Source organism: Passer domesticus, chromosome 6 (genome assembly GCF_036417665.1).
Source record: "Passer domesticus isolate bPasDom1 chromosome 6, bPasDom1.hap1, whole genome shotgun sequence".
Taxonomy (NCBI): domain Eukaryota; kingdom Metazoa; phylum Chordata; class Aves; order Passeriformes; family Passeridae; genus Passer; species Passer domesticus.
The window spans coordinates 25,937,870-25,954,209 of NC_087479.1; the positions used below are offsets into that span (position 1 = coordinate 25,937,870).

A 16,340-nucleotide genomic window follows, 5' to 3' on the forward strand; every position below is an offset into this window, starting at 1 on the left:
TGCTGAAAGTGCCGCTGCGGTAGGCGCAGGTAAGAGGCGGCCGGAGAGTCCCGGCGGGGCATTGGAAAACTTCACTCGGACTATTCCAAGAGCTCCGGAGCGGGCAGGGCAGGGCAGGGCAGGGCAGGGCAGGGCAGGGCGCGGCGCGGGGGTCGCAGCTGCCATGCCGGGCAGAATTCCCCAATGGCGCTGCCCACGCCCCTCCGGGGGCGCGCGGGACCGCGGGCCACGCCCCCCGCGCACGTGCGGGAGCCCTGGCCGCGCGTTCCCCGCGGGCCGGCCCCGCCCCGCCGCACGCGATTGGCCGCTCGGGCCGCCGCGGGCGGGGAGGGGGCGGGGCGATCGCGCCGCGCCGGGCGGCCCCTCCCACGTGCGGCGGCGCGAGCACACATCCCGCACGTAGCCGGCGTGTTAATCAGCGCGGGGCCGGCTGCGCCCTCCTCGCCGCGGGCGGGGGCTGCCCGCGCCCTTCCCGCACGCCCCGGGGCGCTCCCGCACTCCGCCGGGGCGCCAGCGGCAGTAGCAGCTGCGCGGGGCTTCGGCAGCACCGCCGCTCCCGCAGCGCCGGGCCGCGGTGCGTAGCCGAGCCCGCGGCGGCGAAAGTTTTGCCTCGCCTCGCCTGGCCTGGCCTCGCGCCGCGGCGGAGCCCCTGCCCGGCCCGGCCTGGAGCGCACGGCGGCCCCACGGGCATCGCCTCCCAGCGCGGGCAGAGCAGCGTCCGCGCCGCGCCATGCCGCTGGGGCACGTCATGAGGCTGGACCTGGAGAGAATCGCCCTGGAGTACGTCGTGCCCTGCTTGCACGACATCGGCTTCTGCTACCTGGACAACTTCTTGGGGGAGGTGGTGGGGGACTGCGTGCTGGAGCGGGTGAAGCGGATGCACCGCGACGGGGAACTGGCCGACGGGCAGCTGGCCGGCCCCAGCCGCGGCGTCGCCAAGCGGCACCTCCGCGGCGACCAGATCAAGTGGATCGGAGGCACGGAGGAGGGCTGCGAGGCCATCAACTTTCTCCTCACGCTGATAGACCGGCTGGTGATGTACTGCGGGACCCGGCTCGGCAAGTACTACGTGAAAGAGCGATCCAAGGTAAGGGTCCGTGGGGCCCCGACCTCCCGGCCGCCCGCCGGCACCGGCTCCCCGCCGGCCCGACCCGCCTCGCCGCTGCCCGTGGCACCTGCCCGAAACTTTCCAGGGGCTGCGCTGTCGGCGGGAGCCTGTGCCCGTGTCCCGCAGCACCGCCCCGGCTGGGGCTCCGTGCCGGCAGCCGCTCTCCAGCCCTTGCCGCCGGGCGCGGGGGTCCCGCTGGAAGCGGGGCCGCCCCCTGCGGGTCCCTCGCCCCGCCGGTGCCCGCGGCGCTCCGGGGCGGCTCCTCGGGCTCCCCTTGCTGCGTTTTCGCCGGGCTTTTCGGCTGCCGGAGCCCGTCCGGTCCCTCGCCTTTTCACCTGTGTGACAGCGGCCGTCCCTTGGCAGCCGCCCCGGGGCTGCCGGCGGCTCCTCGCTTCCCGCGGCGGGGCTGGAGCCGGCTGCGCCCCGCTCCTGGCTGCGCCCCGCTCCTGGCTGCGCCCCGCTCCCGGCTGCGCCCCGCTCCCGGCTGCGCCCCGCTCCTGGCTGCGCTCACCCCGGCGCGGACAGCGTGGACCCGCGCGCGGCGTACCCTACCTAAAACGTCTAACCTGGACTACGTTTCGCGGGGGAGCAAGATCTCCACCCTCTCCCTGCGAACGCACCCGGCTCTGATCCGATTGTTTGGATGTTTTCTCCCGTGTGTTATCCTGAATAGTTTCGCGGTTACAGATCTTGTGCCGTTCTTCAGCTAAAGATGTAGTCGCTACTGCGTTGGGTATGCACAGAATACTGGATGTTTCGTTTGAGCACAGCAAACTTTTGTTTTAGAGAGAGAAGTTTTTTTTTTTTCATAGGCTTTCTCAGAAATGGAGGGGACACTTGTATTATTAGTTTCTTTCCCAATTAAGTTTACTTCCACTTGTAATGACATTAGCGTGGGATAACTTGTGTTTTCTTTCCTTGTCTGTTTTGCTATAGCAAAGTGAACTAGCTTTGAACTAAGTTTACTTTGTTGTCCTGAATGCTGAAAACATCCTTATTTTTTATTTCTGACTTGACACAGTACATTTTCAAAAGGTCCACTGCTTTTAGAGATATGTGAGAATCAAAAACAATGAAACTTTAAAAAAATGACAATAGGAAGAAATTAGGCTTTGCTCTTGATCCTAACTTGCACTGGACTAAGGGTATGTGTGAGTGGTACTGTGATTCTCCCCTGAGAAATGAAGAAAAAAGTACAGTGATGTTTACCAGTTGCTTGGGAGCACACTGAAACCTGCACATGCACCCCCACACATTTACACACAGTAGTGGGAATAATAAAGGTTCCTTATGCTTAGCTCCATTGAATTACTGATCATCAATTCAACCAATCAATTAAAGCTTGGGTAGGTGTGTTTTAAAATGTGGGTAGATTGGATTTGACTTATTCCTGTTGAGAGCCTTGTCTTAGGAGGCATAAATAACCATCCTGCCTTGGCACACCTTTAAGATCATTCCCATCCTTTCCCTGGGTGATTTCTGTTTACCTGTTTACTACTGAAAGTGCATTTCTGGCTAAGGGGGCGTGTGTAGGGGTGGAAATTGAGCGGGGTTACTTGAAAGTTGGAGTGAAAGGAGCCTGTCCAGTCTTTTACAAGGTATTTGTAAAACAAATCATCTGGATGAATGAAGGCTGTTGGCACTGGCTGGGAAGAAGGGTCTTTTGGGCAGTGACTTTGGGCTGTAGAGATGATTTTAAAAGAGTGTTAATTTTTTTGAAGGCATACTTGTACAAATAGTAATAAAAAAGAACATAACTTGTTTTATAAATAGTCAGCAAGCTATTTACAATGAAGAAAGACTTCTGGCTCTTGTGCTTTAATGTGGAAGTTGTCAGACTCCAAACAGCACAGCATGGAAGTGCTGCACAACAGTCCAGGACTGAAAGGGACTCAATATTTCAATATTATTTGTAAAACCAAATGCAGAGAAATTTTCATCAGATGTTAATAGTAACCAATCCCCTTGTTATAATAAGAAGTACCATGGGTATGTGAGGCCTTGGAATAACAGCTGCTGTCTGTAACTGAGATGTGGGATGCCTTCAGCAGGAAGATTATTCCTGTGACTAACAACTGATTACTACAGTGCATGCAGGTTCCCACGTCAGTTTAAGACATTTCTTGTCCACCATAAAACCTTCTCATTCTGCTTATCATGTGAAGTCTTATGAGTGCATACACACAAATCCCAAATTTAAATTCAGCGTATTTTTATTTTATGGTGGATTATACAAGTAAATGAATGCCCACAAAACTTTCACAGCTTAACATTTGTGAGGATCTGGGGTGTTCATGGGCAACTGGACCAGAACATCTTTGCGGGACATGTGCTGTTGTAATTTATTGTTTGGGATGTAGATATTACTCAGAACTAAGAATTCAGAACAATTTGTTTAAAATATAAGCCTTTAGGTACATGTTAACTCAATTTGTCATGAAAATATACTTATGTCATATCAGCCCATCTTTATTTAAAGGTTTATACTTTTAATAAGTAGTATGACTTTAGTCTTCAGCCTGAGTGTCGGAAGAAGGCGAGAGATTTCCCTTGTAAATGAACTTATGTCAGATTATGTCAGTTTAGTGTGAAATGCTTCATACTTTTGTAGCTACACAAACATAAGTCCTGAACAACTTTTGTCCAATAAAGGAAATTTTCCTTTCAGCTAAATGAGAAAAACAAGTCAGTTAGGATTGTGCTGTTTCCAAATTAATTTCATGAGCATTTTAAGACAGTTAAGATTGCATTGAAGGGAATGAACAGAAGTAAAATTTTCAAGGGTGTTGGATATTCATAGGAGCTACTGGTTGATGTTTGAGGGCTGATCATGAAATGTAACCCCTTTCATCTTTGCAGACCAATGATACAAATCTATCTTTGGTGTAAGTTGTATTTTAAAATACTGGCTGGTTAAATGATCAAAACATGGTTAAAGGTTGATGGACACAATGCACTTCTTGTTGGCTTTTGTGTTCTCATCAACTAGTCTCCATTTTCTAGTAATATAATATACAGTGGTTCCCCTTTTCTAGTAGGTAAATGGTTAAGAATGTCACTGAGGCATAATTGACCCAAGATCAATCTTCTCCTCAGAGTGAGTAGATTGATGTCCTTGTGCAGAGGGATGTTCTGGCCTGAGGACAGAAGTCACTCTGTTTTTGAGGACCTGTCAGTACTCTGCTGGAGTTTTACTTGGTGGAAAAAAGCTAGTGGGTATTTCAGGTCAGAGGCAAAGCTGCAGCTAGGTCTGTGAGGCCAGTCACCCAGAGTGCCCTCTGGATCAGGTGATGCTCCAGGGACTGCAGGTGAAAGGGTGATGTGCTGCAGCTTCTGACTCCCCAGGTCCTGAGGTTCCTTCTTGAGGTTAACTGGCATTTGCAGGGGCTTGAGGGGGTGCCCTGTAGAAAAACACTGTACTCTAAATTACTCCTTCAAGACTTGAGAAATGTTTTGGTGGTGGGTGGTGTGTCTTTGGAGTTTTGTGTGTTTTATTTTTTTTTTAAGAGACTCTGCAGAGCCTGGGGGAACTTGGGAGTCTCTGATTGAGGAGTCAGGGACAGAGTATGGCAGGAACCAGGCTGGTTGGCTGGTGTATGGAAATGTTAAAGTTCTGTTTGCAGTGGAGTGTCTGTGTAATTCATCTGCTGCTGAGAGGTTGTGGTATTGCCTCTGCTGGAGAAGGGCAGCTCTGCCTGTGGCTGGGCAGGGTCCCAGAGCAATGCCATGGGTGCCTGCTGCCCTGGGCTCCCTCAGCTGAGTCAGCGCTTGACGTGCTGCCAGCGCTGCGCTGGTCCTCACGGCGAGGGGTGGAAGGTACTTTGAACTGGTGTGGCTGAGTGGACTCTGCACCTCGCCGTGAGAGCAGCACGTCCTGCTCTGAGTCACAGATACCCTCTTGGGTACCACCAAGGGCTGAAATCCATGTCAGGGCTGCCACTGGCGACCTTGAGCCCATCTTGCACCTGCTGGACGCCAGTGAGTTCTGCTGGTCTGAAAATAAAGCAAGAATTCATAATCTTAAGAGCTGCTCTGTGTTGAAGGAAGCCTGTGACTGATGTTTTCAGCTCAGAACAGAACTGTTCACATTCAGTGCCAAGTGTATGGCCTGAAGTTAAAAAAAAAAGTGTTCTCAATGTGAGACTAGTTAATTTAGATGTCCCTATGGGATGTGAACCTTCTCAAAAACTTGCTTCCTGTGCTTGTTGTCATAACACTGCCATGCTCATCCCAACGTGGTGGACCCTCTCTAGTGGTCACAGGAGAAGTAGGTCTTTTGTGGTAGCAGTTCATAGCTAGTGAGTGTTTGCTGGAAACCAGAGTGGGTTCTTCTGCCTATCATATGATGGGGTGTTCCTAGGTATGTTTTGAAATATGATCAGCCTAGCAGGTTGTTTCCAATATTTCTGTTCCTGAGGATTGAAGAAATGGATGAGATGTCACAGCACTAGTTTTACAAAGTCCCTCATATCTCAGGTAAGGAGGTAAGGTATTTTTGCATTTGTATATGAAGAAAGAAAAGTGCTGTTCTATAACATTCAAACTCTATCCTTTGCAATTAAAACACAGTGAAATGCTGGATTTTCTGACTTGAGGTACTGATTTGAAGAGCGAGATAACAGAAAACTCTAGCTATAGTAGGCTGGAAAGCGGTACTGCCCCTTGAGATACATTGTATGTTACAAAATGTTTTTGATACTTGGGTAGCAACATGCCTTACAATTAGTTTTCAATGGGAGGTCTAATGAATACCACCATCCAGAAGAAATATGCATAATTTCTTTCTTCTAATCAAATGCACATGTTCTGCCATAATGCACAAGTTCAAATCTGTTCTTCTGGCCAGCTGCCGGCAGAGTCCAGAGCCACTGGAACTGTAAATACAACAGACAAGTAATTTTATGATATGAGACTGAAGAATTCAGCATTGGCACAGATCCTAGTGTGGTGGCTTTGGCTCAGTGTCAGAGCTGATGTTTATATCTGTGTTTGTCAAGCAAGATTAGTTAGCCTGGTTAATTATACACAGGAATGTATAATTTTTACTTGACAATCAAATGAGTATGAACTTGGGCATATTAACACTTATTTTTGTTCTTCATCAAATTATTCTCAATGACTTTTGAAACTTTCAAAAGAACTACTTCTCTGAAAGAGGCACTTGGAAAATCTGTCAGATAAATTCTTCTTTCAGCAGGGAAAGGGTATTGGAGAAATGGATCAATATTTTACAGACAGTGATGCACATATCTGTAAGTGGGTTCAGAAGCATGGGAAGCCTCTAGGGAATGGTGTTGGAGTTAATACTCAGGTGTTGAAGTTGCAAGCAGCTTGAATTCAGTAGCTGTTATGTATCATCACTCTTAAAAACCTGAAGTTTAAGATTCATCACTCTTAAAAGCCTGAACCAGTAGTTCACTGGCAAACTTATTTCATGGTAGGCAGTGGCAAAAACCTGCTGCCTTCACTGCCTTCTGCCTACACCAGAGCCTTTGGCTGCCAGGTAGCTTCTCTTGGTCCTTCTTTCCCCCTCTTGCCAGAGAAGTCTGTATCCACCCAGTGACCTTTATCACACTGTGCCAGGACCCTGTCCACGTGCTTTACAGCCATGGTCCCAGAGAAAGGCAGAATGTGATTAATCCTATAAGTGAAGGGAAATATCAGTGCTCTCAGGCAATGTAAAGATATGAATGGTCTGTTTATCCTGAGTTTGTGCATGTGTTTGTGGATCAGGGCAATTTTTTTTTGTTGTCTGTAGTTTTTACAGTCCAGTGTGTCTTGCTAGACTGGTATTACACAGTAGTGGCAAAGCAGTGAAATTTTCCACAATCTCTCATATATTGGTAATGCATTTTCTGCAGTAACTTATTCATTGCTGTGCCTGCTCTGGTAGCAATTCTTGCTGTTACCATGTCAGCTCTTAATGCCAGGGACTTGCAGAGGTTCCCTTACAGGTGTGCTGGCCAAAGCTTGATCACTTGCAAGCTCTAAACAAGTATGTGCCACTCAGTTTCCTTTTATGTGAGGACCCATTGCTCACTGAATGCTGGTGTGACTGTAATACAGGTGGCATTAAGGCCTCTGTGTATGGGGAGTGTTTGTCCTTTGTACCCACAGGGATGTGTGAGGCATCACAAGGTGCAGTATCCTTGGGAAAGCCACTGGGGAAATGACAAGATTCAGAGTTCAGTGCCCTGTCCTGCTGAGCTTGCATCCTGGGAGGGAGGAGAGCTGGCCATGGAATCACAGAATCAATAGTTTGGAAAAGACCTCTGAGATCATTGAGTCCATGCTGTGACTGAACACCACCATGTCAACTAGACCATGGCACTCAGTGCCACATCCAATCACCTCCAGGGACAGTGACTCCACCACCTCCCTGGGCAGCCCATTCCAATATCTAATCACCCTTTCTGCGAAGAATTTCTTCCTAATGATCCTTGCTATTAATATTTGTGTGCTTTTTCCCAAGGTAATTGTTAATGAATAATTCAGTCCATTTCATACAGTTCATTGCTCATAGCAGTATATGTTAAAATGGACATTGATTCTTATAACACTGATGCAGTACAGGAGGTATGCAGTGAAAGTGGCCTGTTGCTTGCATTAAAGATTCCAGCTGTGTTAATCCCAATGCCTTTATTTGGTTTCACAGTAAACTCTTCTTTCTCAGACTTGCAAATTTATCTGGATGGTGGCTCAATGTAATACAGCATGCATTACATGCTTACATGTAATGCATGCTGTATTACATGCAAGCATGTTGCTTCCTGAGAAGCATCATGCATGTTGCTTCCTGAGAAATTTCTGATTTATTACATGAAAGTATCCTCTTCCATATTGCACAGATTTTTTTTTTTTTTCCTGAGGTGGTGGTGGAACAGTACTGCAATACTTTCCATTTGTGTGTGGAAGGGATGAGAGAAGGAAGAGATAGAACCACAATGATCCAAGCATGCATGCATTTTTAATTAGATGAATTTTTTGATGTTTCCTGAACCAACTCAATACACTTAGAAGAGATCAATACTTTTACCGAATGTTTCAAGATTACTCTTACTAAGACAAGGTACTTTCTTCTTTTTTGTTTCTTTGAGGTATTCACTTTTTTCTGCTCCTCTTGCAATTGGATTGTGTTTTCCCATTGTGTAGCAGGCCAGGGGCGAGTGGTCCCTTGGTACTAGCAGGTCCCATAGCACTCACCCATCTTGCAGTGGATGGCTTGAGAGAATGAGGAGGTTAGGAAGGAAAGCCTAGGAGTAAGTGTTACTAGTTTTACCTCTGTGAAGGAGGATGTGTGTATACCAGCTTGAGGGAATTTAAAGCCCTGGCTCGGATTTGTCATGGCTGTAATCCTTCTGTCACAATGCTGAAGACTGAAACAACATTGATAGAAAGCTGCCAACAACACGTCTCCCTAAGCTTCTGTGAAAAGCTAAGGTTTATTAGTAGAGGAGCTCTTGGGAAGTGTTTTGGAAACTGCTTCTGGTACCTGTGCCTATGGCTGATGGCTGCTGTGGTGGGCTCCAGGGTGAATAGCTGATGCAGTGCTACAGAACTTGATGGGGCTTGACAGAAGACTTTGACTGGTGCATAACGCTACATAACAATTTGGTTTAGATTTTTTATTGCTTTGAAAAGATGTTACAGAGTTGGCCAGAAAAGCAAGAAGGTCTCTCAGTTCAGTCAGTGAGGTGAAGTAAGATCATGAAAGAGGCTCATGCCAAGTAAATCATCTATCTCCTACTGTTTAAACTATTCACAGGCACGTCGTCCCATCAGCACACCACTCGTGATCATTCCTGTGAATGATTTGGAGAGAGCTGTTAGCTCTGTTTCCCCTCCATCACTCACACATGTGCATCTAGTATCTCTCAGTGACAGAAAGGAGCTTTTTCCCCAACAGCCATTTTTCTCTTTGCATTGTGCTTTGATAAGATTAGTAGGTGAATAAACTTAGTGCCAACATGCAAAGCGCTTAGTAGAAAGCAGTTGATTAAATAACCTACTTGTTGCTCTGATTTTTAACAAATAAAGTAATCAAAGATTTTTTGCTGACCATAGTGGTTCCATGGAGGCTTACTAAATGTTCATATTTAGCCACCCAGATAAAAATGAGTAGTCTAAATGGCAGGAGTACAGCATAGCACTCTATCTGCACTGACTGGAAAGAGCACAGTTTGTCCAAAGCTTCGCAGTTGGAAATGGCAGAGTAGCCATGTCTTTTGCCAAACATCAGGAAATTGTATCCTGCTTTGTAGCCAAAAAAGATACCCATTTTGAGTCTTGTGTCCATCTAGTTCATGTGAATCCTTTGATCAAAATAAATAGTCTGTTTTTTGTACTGTCTTTCTGGACCTGAAAATCCAAACAAGATATATGTCTGCATTTTTCCTGTCTGTAAGTCATAATATAATTAATCATTGCTTATGTGTTCTTGCACTGTAATTTTTTATACAAAGTGATAAGACAAGTGTTTTTAAAATTTTGGCTCCAGTTCAGCAATTCACTTAACTACTTTTTCTTAAATGCACTTTTAGATCAGTGGGACTTCAAGCACATATTCTGGTGCTTGGCTTAGACTATGCTAGGATATGTTTAGAAGACTTCAGGAAATGATGTGTATCTTGTGCCATCCCTGGTGTTTGTATAATTTCTTTTCTTACATTTGAAATGCAGGTCATATTTTATGTGGTCTCCTGGGAGGCAGCAAGAAGCCTTACTTGATGAAATAGATAGTAGTTATGATTTTTATCTGGCATTTGCAACTGACTGTCTTATGGCAAACTTGTTTTAATACTATTAACAGTAGCACTTATTCCAGTAATGCATGCAAAGAGATAGGCAGTGTGTGGCGAGGAATGCCGTATGGAATGGGAAAAACCTGGGGTGTAAGAACACTGGGCTTTGTGGTGGTGGAGATTGGCATGGAGTTTCCTGACTGCCTTGGAACTCCAGGGAGTGAAGAAAGCTTCTAGCATAGCCCCTCACTGGACCATGTGGGTAGAAAAAGTAGAGTAGAATCAGGAGAAATTGAGAGAGAAGATATTAAAGAAGTGGTGGGAGGGGGAAGTGTCAATTAGTCCTTAACTTACCTGTGCCTGGGTTGTTAACAGTGCTAGGGTGTTGTGCTTGCTGCTGAAGGCTGTATGTGTAACTGCACCCTCCCCTTCTGATTTCCCCCAGGAAATCTGGTAGAAGTGGTTTGAAAAGTGGAAAAAGGAGAAGATTCACCATAAATGCTATAACATGTCCTGCTGTTAGGACATAAAAACCATGTCACATAAGTAGATGTGCACAAACAGGAGAGAGTCCCCCAGAATGTATTCATAACTCTGTCTTGACAATATTCACCAATGTTTCCACCTAAGTAAGTTAACTCACCCTCTGTCATCTGCTGTGTGGAGCACTTGCTGTATGTCTCTGAAGCAGGCCAACAGGAAGGGTCACTGCCTGGTTAACTGTTTTACAGACTTCCTCCTCATGAAGGAGCAGTGAGAGGATTTGTGAATTCTGGTCCTCATTGCCAAATTTGGTGTAATTTAGCATTTCATGATGGTCAAACACTGAAGTCTCAAAGTTGTGCATTTTACCAAGATATTTGAGTACATAACTTGATGTTTAAGTGGTGATGTAAAGGCTCAGTGCAGTCTCATATTTGCACTGATAATTTCTTGGCAAGAGTAAAAATGTAGTTGATGTGATTTTTTTGTTTATTTCTATATGCTTGGATGTCTGCAACTGAAAAACTGAAACAAGGTTTTTTTTTTGTTGCTGGCACTTGGTTAAAAGCATGTTTCACTACTTACCATCTGTAGAAGCTACTGCTGCTAGTAAAAAGCTGTATTAGTACAGTGTTTTGGCTGCAGTTAGAAGAGGCACTAGCTGTGCCAATGCTGACCAGAGCTACGGGCAGACATAGTGTACCTACTTGACCCCTGCACTGAAAAGGGCATGTGTAACACTATAGCTCTGCCTCCCCGTCAAGTATCTGTCCTGCCTTCCCCCTCTGTGCTTCCCACCTCAGAGATGCATTTGTACCCCATATCTCTAGCAAAGCCAGCTGCAGGACCCCCACCAGGTGGTTTCTTACCCCTGCTCTTACCACAGCCTGTCATGCCTATGCAGCCACTATCTCTCATCTCCATCCCAGGGAAGAGACAGGGATGAGGGCTGCTTCCTCTGGCTGCCCAAGCAGCTGGCACCCTGGGAGAGCAGCCTCTGTCCAGCCTCCAGCTTGGCTCAACCTTGGCTTCCCCTGTGGTGGCTCTGAGTACATACTGCTCTTGTCACATTGGCTGCCAGAAGAAAGATTATGGAGAGGAAGAGGAAGAAGGAGGGAAGTGAGCCAGAAAGAACACTCCAGCCTTTCTGCATCCTCAGGAAACATCCTGAAGTCATACCAGAGAGACTGCCTCCCTTGCTCAACAGTTGCAGTGCTTCCTGCAAAAACTACCTTTGATGCCATAGAACATTATTGCTCTAAGACTCAGTCCTGAACTGAGAAATCTCTTAAGGGGAGCTGCTTCAGTGAGTTGTGGTGGGAATGACTGGGTAAGGTTCTGAAAAGTGGGGACTGCAGCAAAGCAGAGCATCAGGTGTGAGCAGGCTGCAACCTGTCAGGCATGCATGTGTCCCTGCACAGGGCCACTGCCCCAGCAGGAGAGTCAAAGCCCGTGTCAGCGGCCACAACACAGCTGGCCTTTAGGTTGGTCTCTTCTGTCAGGTGGTGGCAGCATAAATCCATGGGAGACACTTGACCAGTGGACAAAGGGAAGAGGGAATTCAGCAGCCCGTGTTCAAATCCAGAATCTAATGTTGTCCATGTCTGGGTTAAGGAGCTGTCTTCCTTGTTCAGGGGATGAGATCTTTTGTGACTTTCTTTGAGGCACACAGGTGTGAGGCTGGCAGTCAGTTTGTGGTGTGTGCCTGTCTGTCTGTGCATGCTTGCTTTGCTCAGAGTTGCCAAGTGTCTGTCCTTAGTGGTGCAAGTACCAGCTGTGTACGTGGTGGAGAGGGAAGGCACTAAAACACTTAAGATTTTTTTTTTTACCAATACATTTTATTGCCTAGCTTTAGAACAGGTGTACAGTTTTATTATTACAAATTTCCCTTGAATCTGAATATCTTTTTTCTCTTCCTGCACGGAAGGATGGTGTGTCACCGAACACATCTATCCACTTTAACTGAGAGATTACACTGTTGTAAAGTGCACGTGTAGACAGAGCAGTACAACTTTATGTGCATGCAAAGCCTTAGAGGTAAAGACTACACATTATTGAACCATAGTAGAAATTCTTTCTGATGGTAATTTGTTATAGATAATTTTAATGGGTTTTACACTTAATTATTCATTCAAATCTTATGCAGGATACAGTTATCTAGGCAAGTCCTCTGTAAAGGTATGGGTTAGCAAAAGATGTGTGGGTAGTGAGACGGCTTCCTTCAAAAATTAACATGGGAGATAACTGGTCTCATCAATTAGCATTAATTTGGTTTTATTGCTGTGATAACAAGCACTTAAGAACATTGATCTCTCTGTTTATGCAGCACAGTGATGTCTTAGCAGCCTCAGGAGCCCAGATGTCTCTGACAGCGAGGACCCTTGAGGCATATTTGGGGTACCTGCCAAGCATGGTGGTGCTTTTCTGAACCCTGCATTCCTCTCTGGCAGTGAAGGGTGTTTTTCACTGAGCCAGAGGGGGCAAAGGAAAACATCTCCCCCAATGTGGTGCTGCCTCTGGTGTGGCGGGACCATGCAGGGTCACAAGAGGCATCCTGGGTGGTGGCCTCAAAAAAGGATTGTTCTTGGCAGCTGGGGCCTCCTGTCCCCTTGGCACACATGTTTCAAGGTGGTGGCTCATCACCTCTGCCTGCCAGGATGTCCAGGGCTGCCCCTGATGAGCTCTTGGGAAGTGTTTGAAGTGCTGCATACCAAATGTGAGCTGATAAAAGTGTTGTGGGCTCTGTTGCTCACTTGCCCCGGGCCCACAGGCTAAAAATAAACGGGTAATAATAAGAAAAGGATGTTGGCAGCTCAGGCAGCTCCAAGAGCAGCAAAAGTTTGCCTATGTTGTGGCTGTCTTTCCTGACCTTTATTAGTGCAACCACAAGAATATCAAAATATGCAGTTATTTAAATGTGGCAAACAAAAAAACCCGTGGTATAATCCTTTGGGTGACTAGTAGCAGAACTGAAAAGGTCTGACTTGCTGATGAAGAATGAAAGGCTGGAATATTTCAGGAACTGTGAGATTTTTCTACCCCACAGATGAGGAATGTTCCTCAGAGGATGTGTGTGCTGGTTACCAGGCTTTTATTCCCTGCTGAGAAACTGAACATACAGGGACGGTCCTTACAGATTTCCTTAATGAGCTTGCACTTATTTATGAATTTGCCTTTCTGCGGGGGTGGTGCTTGTCACGATGTCCCCCAGGGCTCATTACAGGGGATGCTTTCTCCATCTGCATCAATTGCTTGGGATGCTTTCTCATTAGTGCAGCTTGGCCAGGTTTGGTTCTTTGGGGAGAGGAGAGGACTGAAAGAGTTTTCTGGGTGATGAAAGAGGGTTTCAGCAAAAGGCAAAAATAATCCTAAATGTAATTAGACAGCAGTTTTTTTTAAAGTGTGGGAGATAAGCCTCTGTGCCTGTGTTTGCAGCACAGGAGGGAGGGACAGCCCAGTAAGAACGAGAGCCGAGAAGCGCCGTGTGTGCTCGCTGCGTGTGTGGGTTTCCCCTCTCCCCTCCGCAGTGTCTGAAGTGCACTCTGGAGCGGAGTTTGCATTCGATCGCCGATGGCCGCACGCTCCGCACGTAGCACTGTCGTTAAGCCATCATCCCGCTGGCCCCGAGCCAGGCTGCGAGGCGCAGGGCGGGCGGTCTCTCTAAACTGAGCAGCCTTTATTGATACATCGATGCACTGCGCATGTTTACAGCTGCTAATTGGAGACTTAATCTGAATATCCTTGACTGAACTAATTCACTGGCAATAGCCGTTTAAATTTCGGGTCCTGCCATGACGGTACGCCCGCCCCTCGCCGCACGCTGATCGCTGCTGGAGCGGCGCTGCCGCTGCGTGCGTGCGAGGCACAGCCACCCAGCAGCATCACAGACCAAAGCGGAGTCTTAGGTCAGAGGAGGATGTAAAGTAAAAGTCTTGTCTGATTCTGCCTTTGCAGAAGACGAGAGAAGCACTTGAAGTACTGGAGAAAAGTGTTAAGTGACGTGCACACAGACTTACGTAGATTAATTAAGCATACAAGAAAGGAAGTTAATTCTTTTAATTACTACAACATGCAAAGATGCTCATTGCAAGGACAGTTGTGATCCTTCACTTTCAGTATTCTGTTTTCTCCTTGCTGTGACCAGAGGCTGAATACACAGAATTTGGGTGGTGGACTTAAAGCAGTGTTATTTTCCTTGGCTTATTTAAAAAATGTGAACAATGTAGACAGTATACAGTGGTAGATGAATGCCTTGAACTCTCGTACCCTTGGAAACCTGGAGAACTTCTTCCATGGTCAGATCCTTTCAGAGCTTCTGAATTGTCCCTTGACTTTAGGATCCTGTAGGATCCCAGGAAGTATGCAGCAATGGGAACTGCTCAGCAGAGTTCACTGCTGTCCCCAGGGCTGGTCCCTAAATGCTCCCTGCTTTCTTGACACTCGCAGATGGCTGCTGCCCACATGAGGCACGGCTGTTTCTTGCCTTCCCATTTCACACTGGCACTGCTCTGGCAGCCAGCTTGAACTTGAAGGGCACCCAGATTTATTTCTAAGTGTGTGTTCTGTTAAGAAAAAAAAGAAAAAAAAGTAGTCACAGGCTGAAACAGTCCTTCATATTCATAGGCTACAAAAAACTAAATTTTATTGCCAATCAGTAGGAAAGCTTCTTAACCCCATCACAGATTCATTTAACAGGGAGCTCCTTTTTAAAGCAGCTTCAATCTGTGATCTGACTTCCTTAGATATCTTCCATAAGATTTGAAAGCTTATTAGAGGCTCCTTGAGCTACAACTAGATAACATGCCAATCATCAACAGCTGTGTGGCATGGAGGTAATCCGTGAACAGCACTTCATGGGTAGCTCTTTTTTTCCTTCCTTACTTCTTAAAAGAAATTTAATAAGCAGTTTTCCATTGTACAGTAATCAGAATATTATCAACTAATAAAAGTCTTTTGGTTGGTAAGCAAAAATAAACCAGTGTCTTAGCATCTTCTTCCTGCAGATGAGAGAATAGTCTTTCCCACACTTCCCACCCTCAGGTTGCTCCTCAAAAAAATCCTTTTAAAAAGTCCTTTTATGTACCTGCAAGCAATAAGCAAGTTGTGCTGCATGCAAAAGACTAAAAAAATAAGAAAGGAGAGATGAGGTTTCAGCTCCTGGAAGATCTGAATCTAATGATCAGGCTTGCATGCAAGCAAGGAGAAGCAAGTACCAGACCACGTGGTGGAAGTGCTATCCATGGGAACAGGATTTTTTTACACAGTTACAAGTAATCTTTGATTGAAGACTGGTAACCAAGTTACGGTGAGGAAATGGGGGATCAGTTTCTCATGCAGTACTGCCACTGAAGCCCATTTCATGTGTTGCTTGACTGAAGTGAGCAGAATTTTACTCTGTCTTGGAACTGGTGGTTTGCTTTACAACAGACACTAAGGTAATGTCTCTGATTTGTTGCTGTTTCAACATAATTTTTTCCCATCCTTTCCTTCCCATCTCTGTAGAGTATTAAGTTAGACTAATGTTCCCAGTTCATGCTTCAGTATAGTAGTTGACTATTTTAACTTTCATAAATTCAAACAAACTAATATTTAATAATGTTCATGAATATTTTATACTTAACAATTTTAAGCTATGCAGCAGAAAACAATTGTGTGCAATAAGAAATTACCTTAGAAATACCCCATAGTGTTTGTGTGTCAGTCAAGCCTCAACTGAGAATCTCTTGCCTTTGATCATGAAATGTCAGACTTCTCATGTTCTTTTAATGTAGAGCATGCTGGGTGCTTTTCCCTTTCTGGATGTAAAGACTGTGCACATCTATGAACTAGAATCAGAGTAAGCACAATATACATTCAAACCTAAAACAATCAAGTGAATCCTGCTAGTCCTAATACCCTAGAGGACTGGTCAAAAGTGATTTTTGTTTGCACTCAAGTTCAGAACTGGGAACCACATAGTGGGCTGAAATTTGGGACCTTCTGACCTCGTGTCACCACTGCTTCCTATT

At 46.2% G+C, this 16,340-nt stretch overlaps 1 protein-coding gene across 1 annotated transcript in view; it reads left to right on the plus strand.

The window, feature by feature from the left end:
• Window positions 1-389: 389 nt before the first annotated feature.
• Window positions 390-16,340, plus strand: part of EGLN3 (egl-9 family hypoxia inducible factor 3) — a 28,313-nt gene continuing 12,362 nt past the window's right edge. The window contains exon 1 of the mRNA XM_064423990.1: window positions 390-1,087. Coding sequence (XP_064280060.1) covers window positions 731-1,087 — 357 coding nt within the window. The 5' untranslated portion in view covers window positions 390-730. The remainder of the gene's footprint in view (window positions 1,088-16,340) is intronic.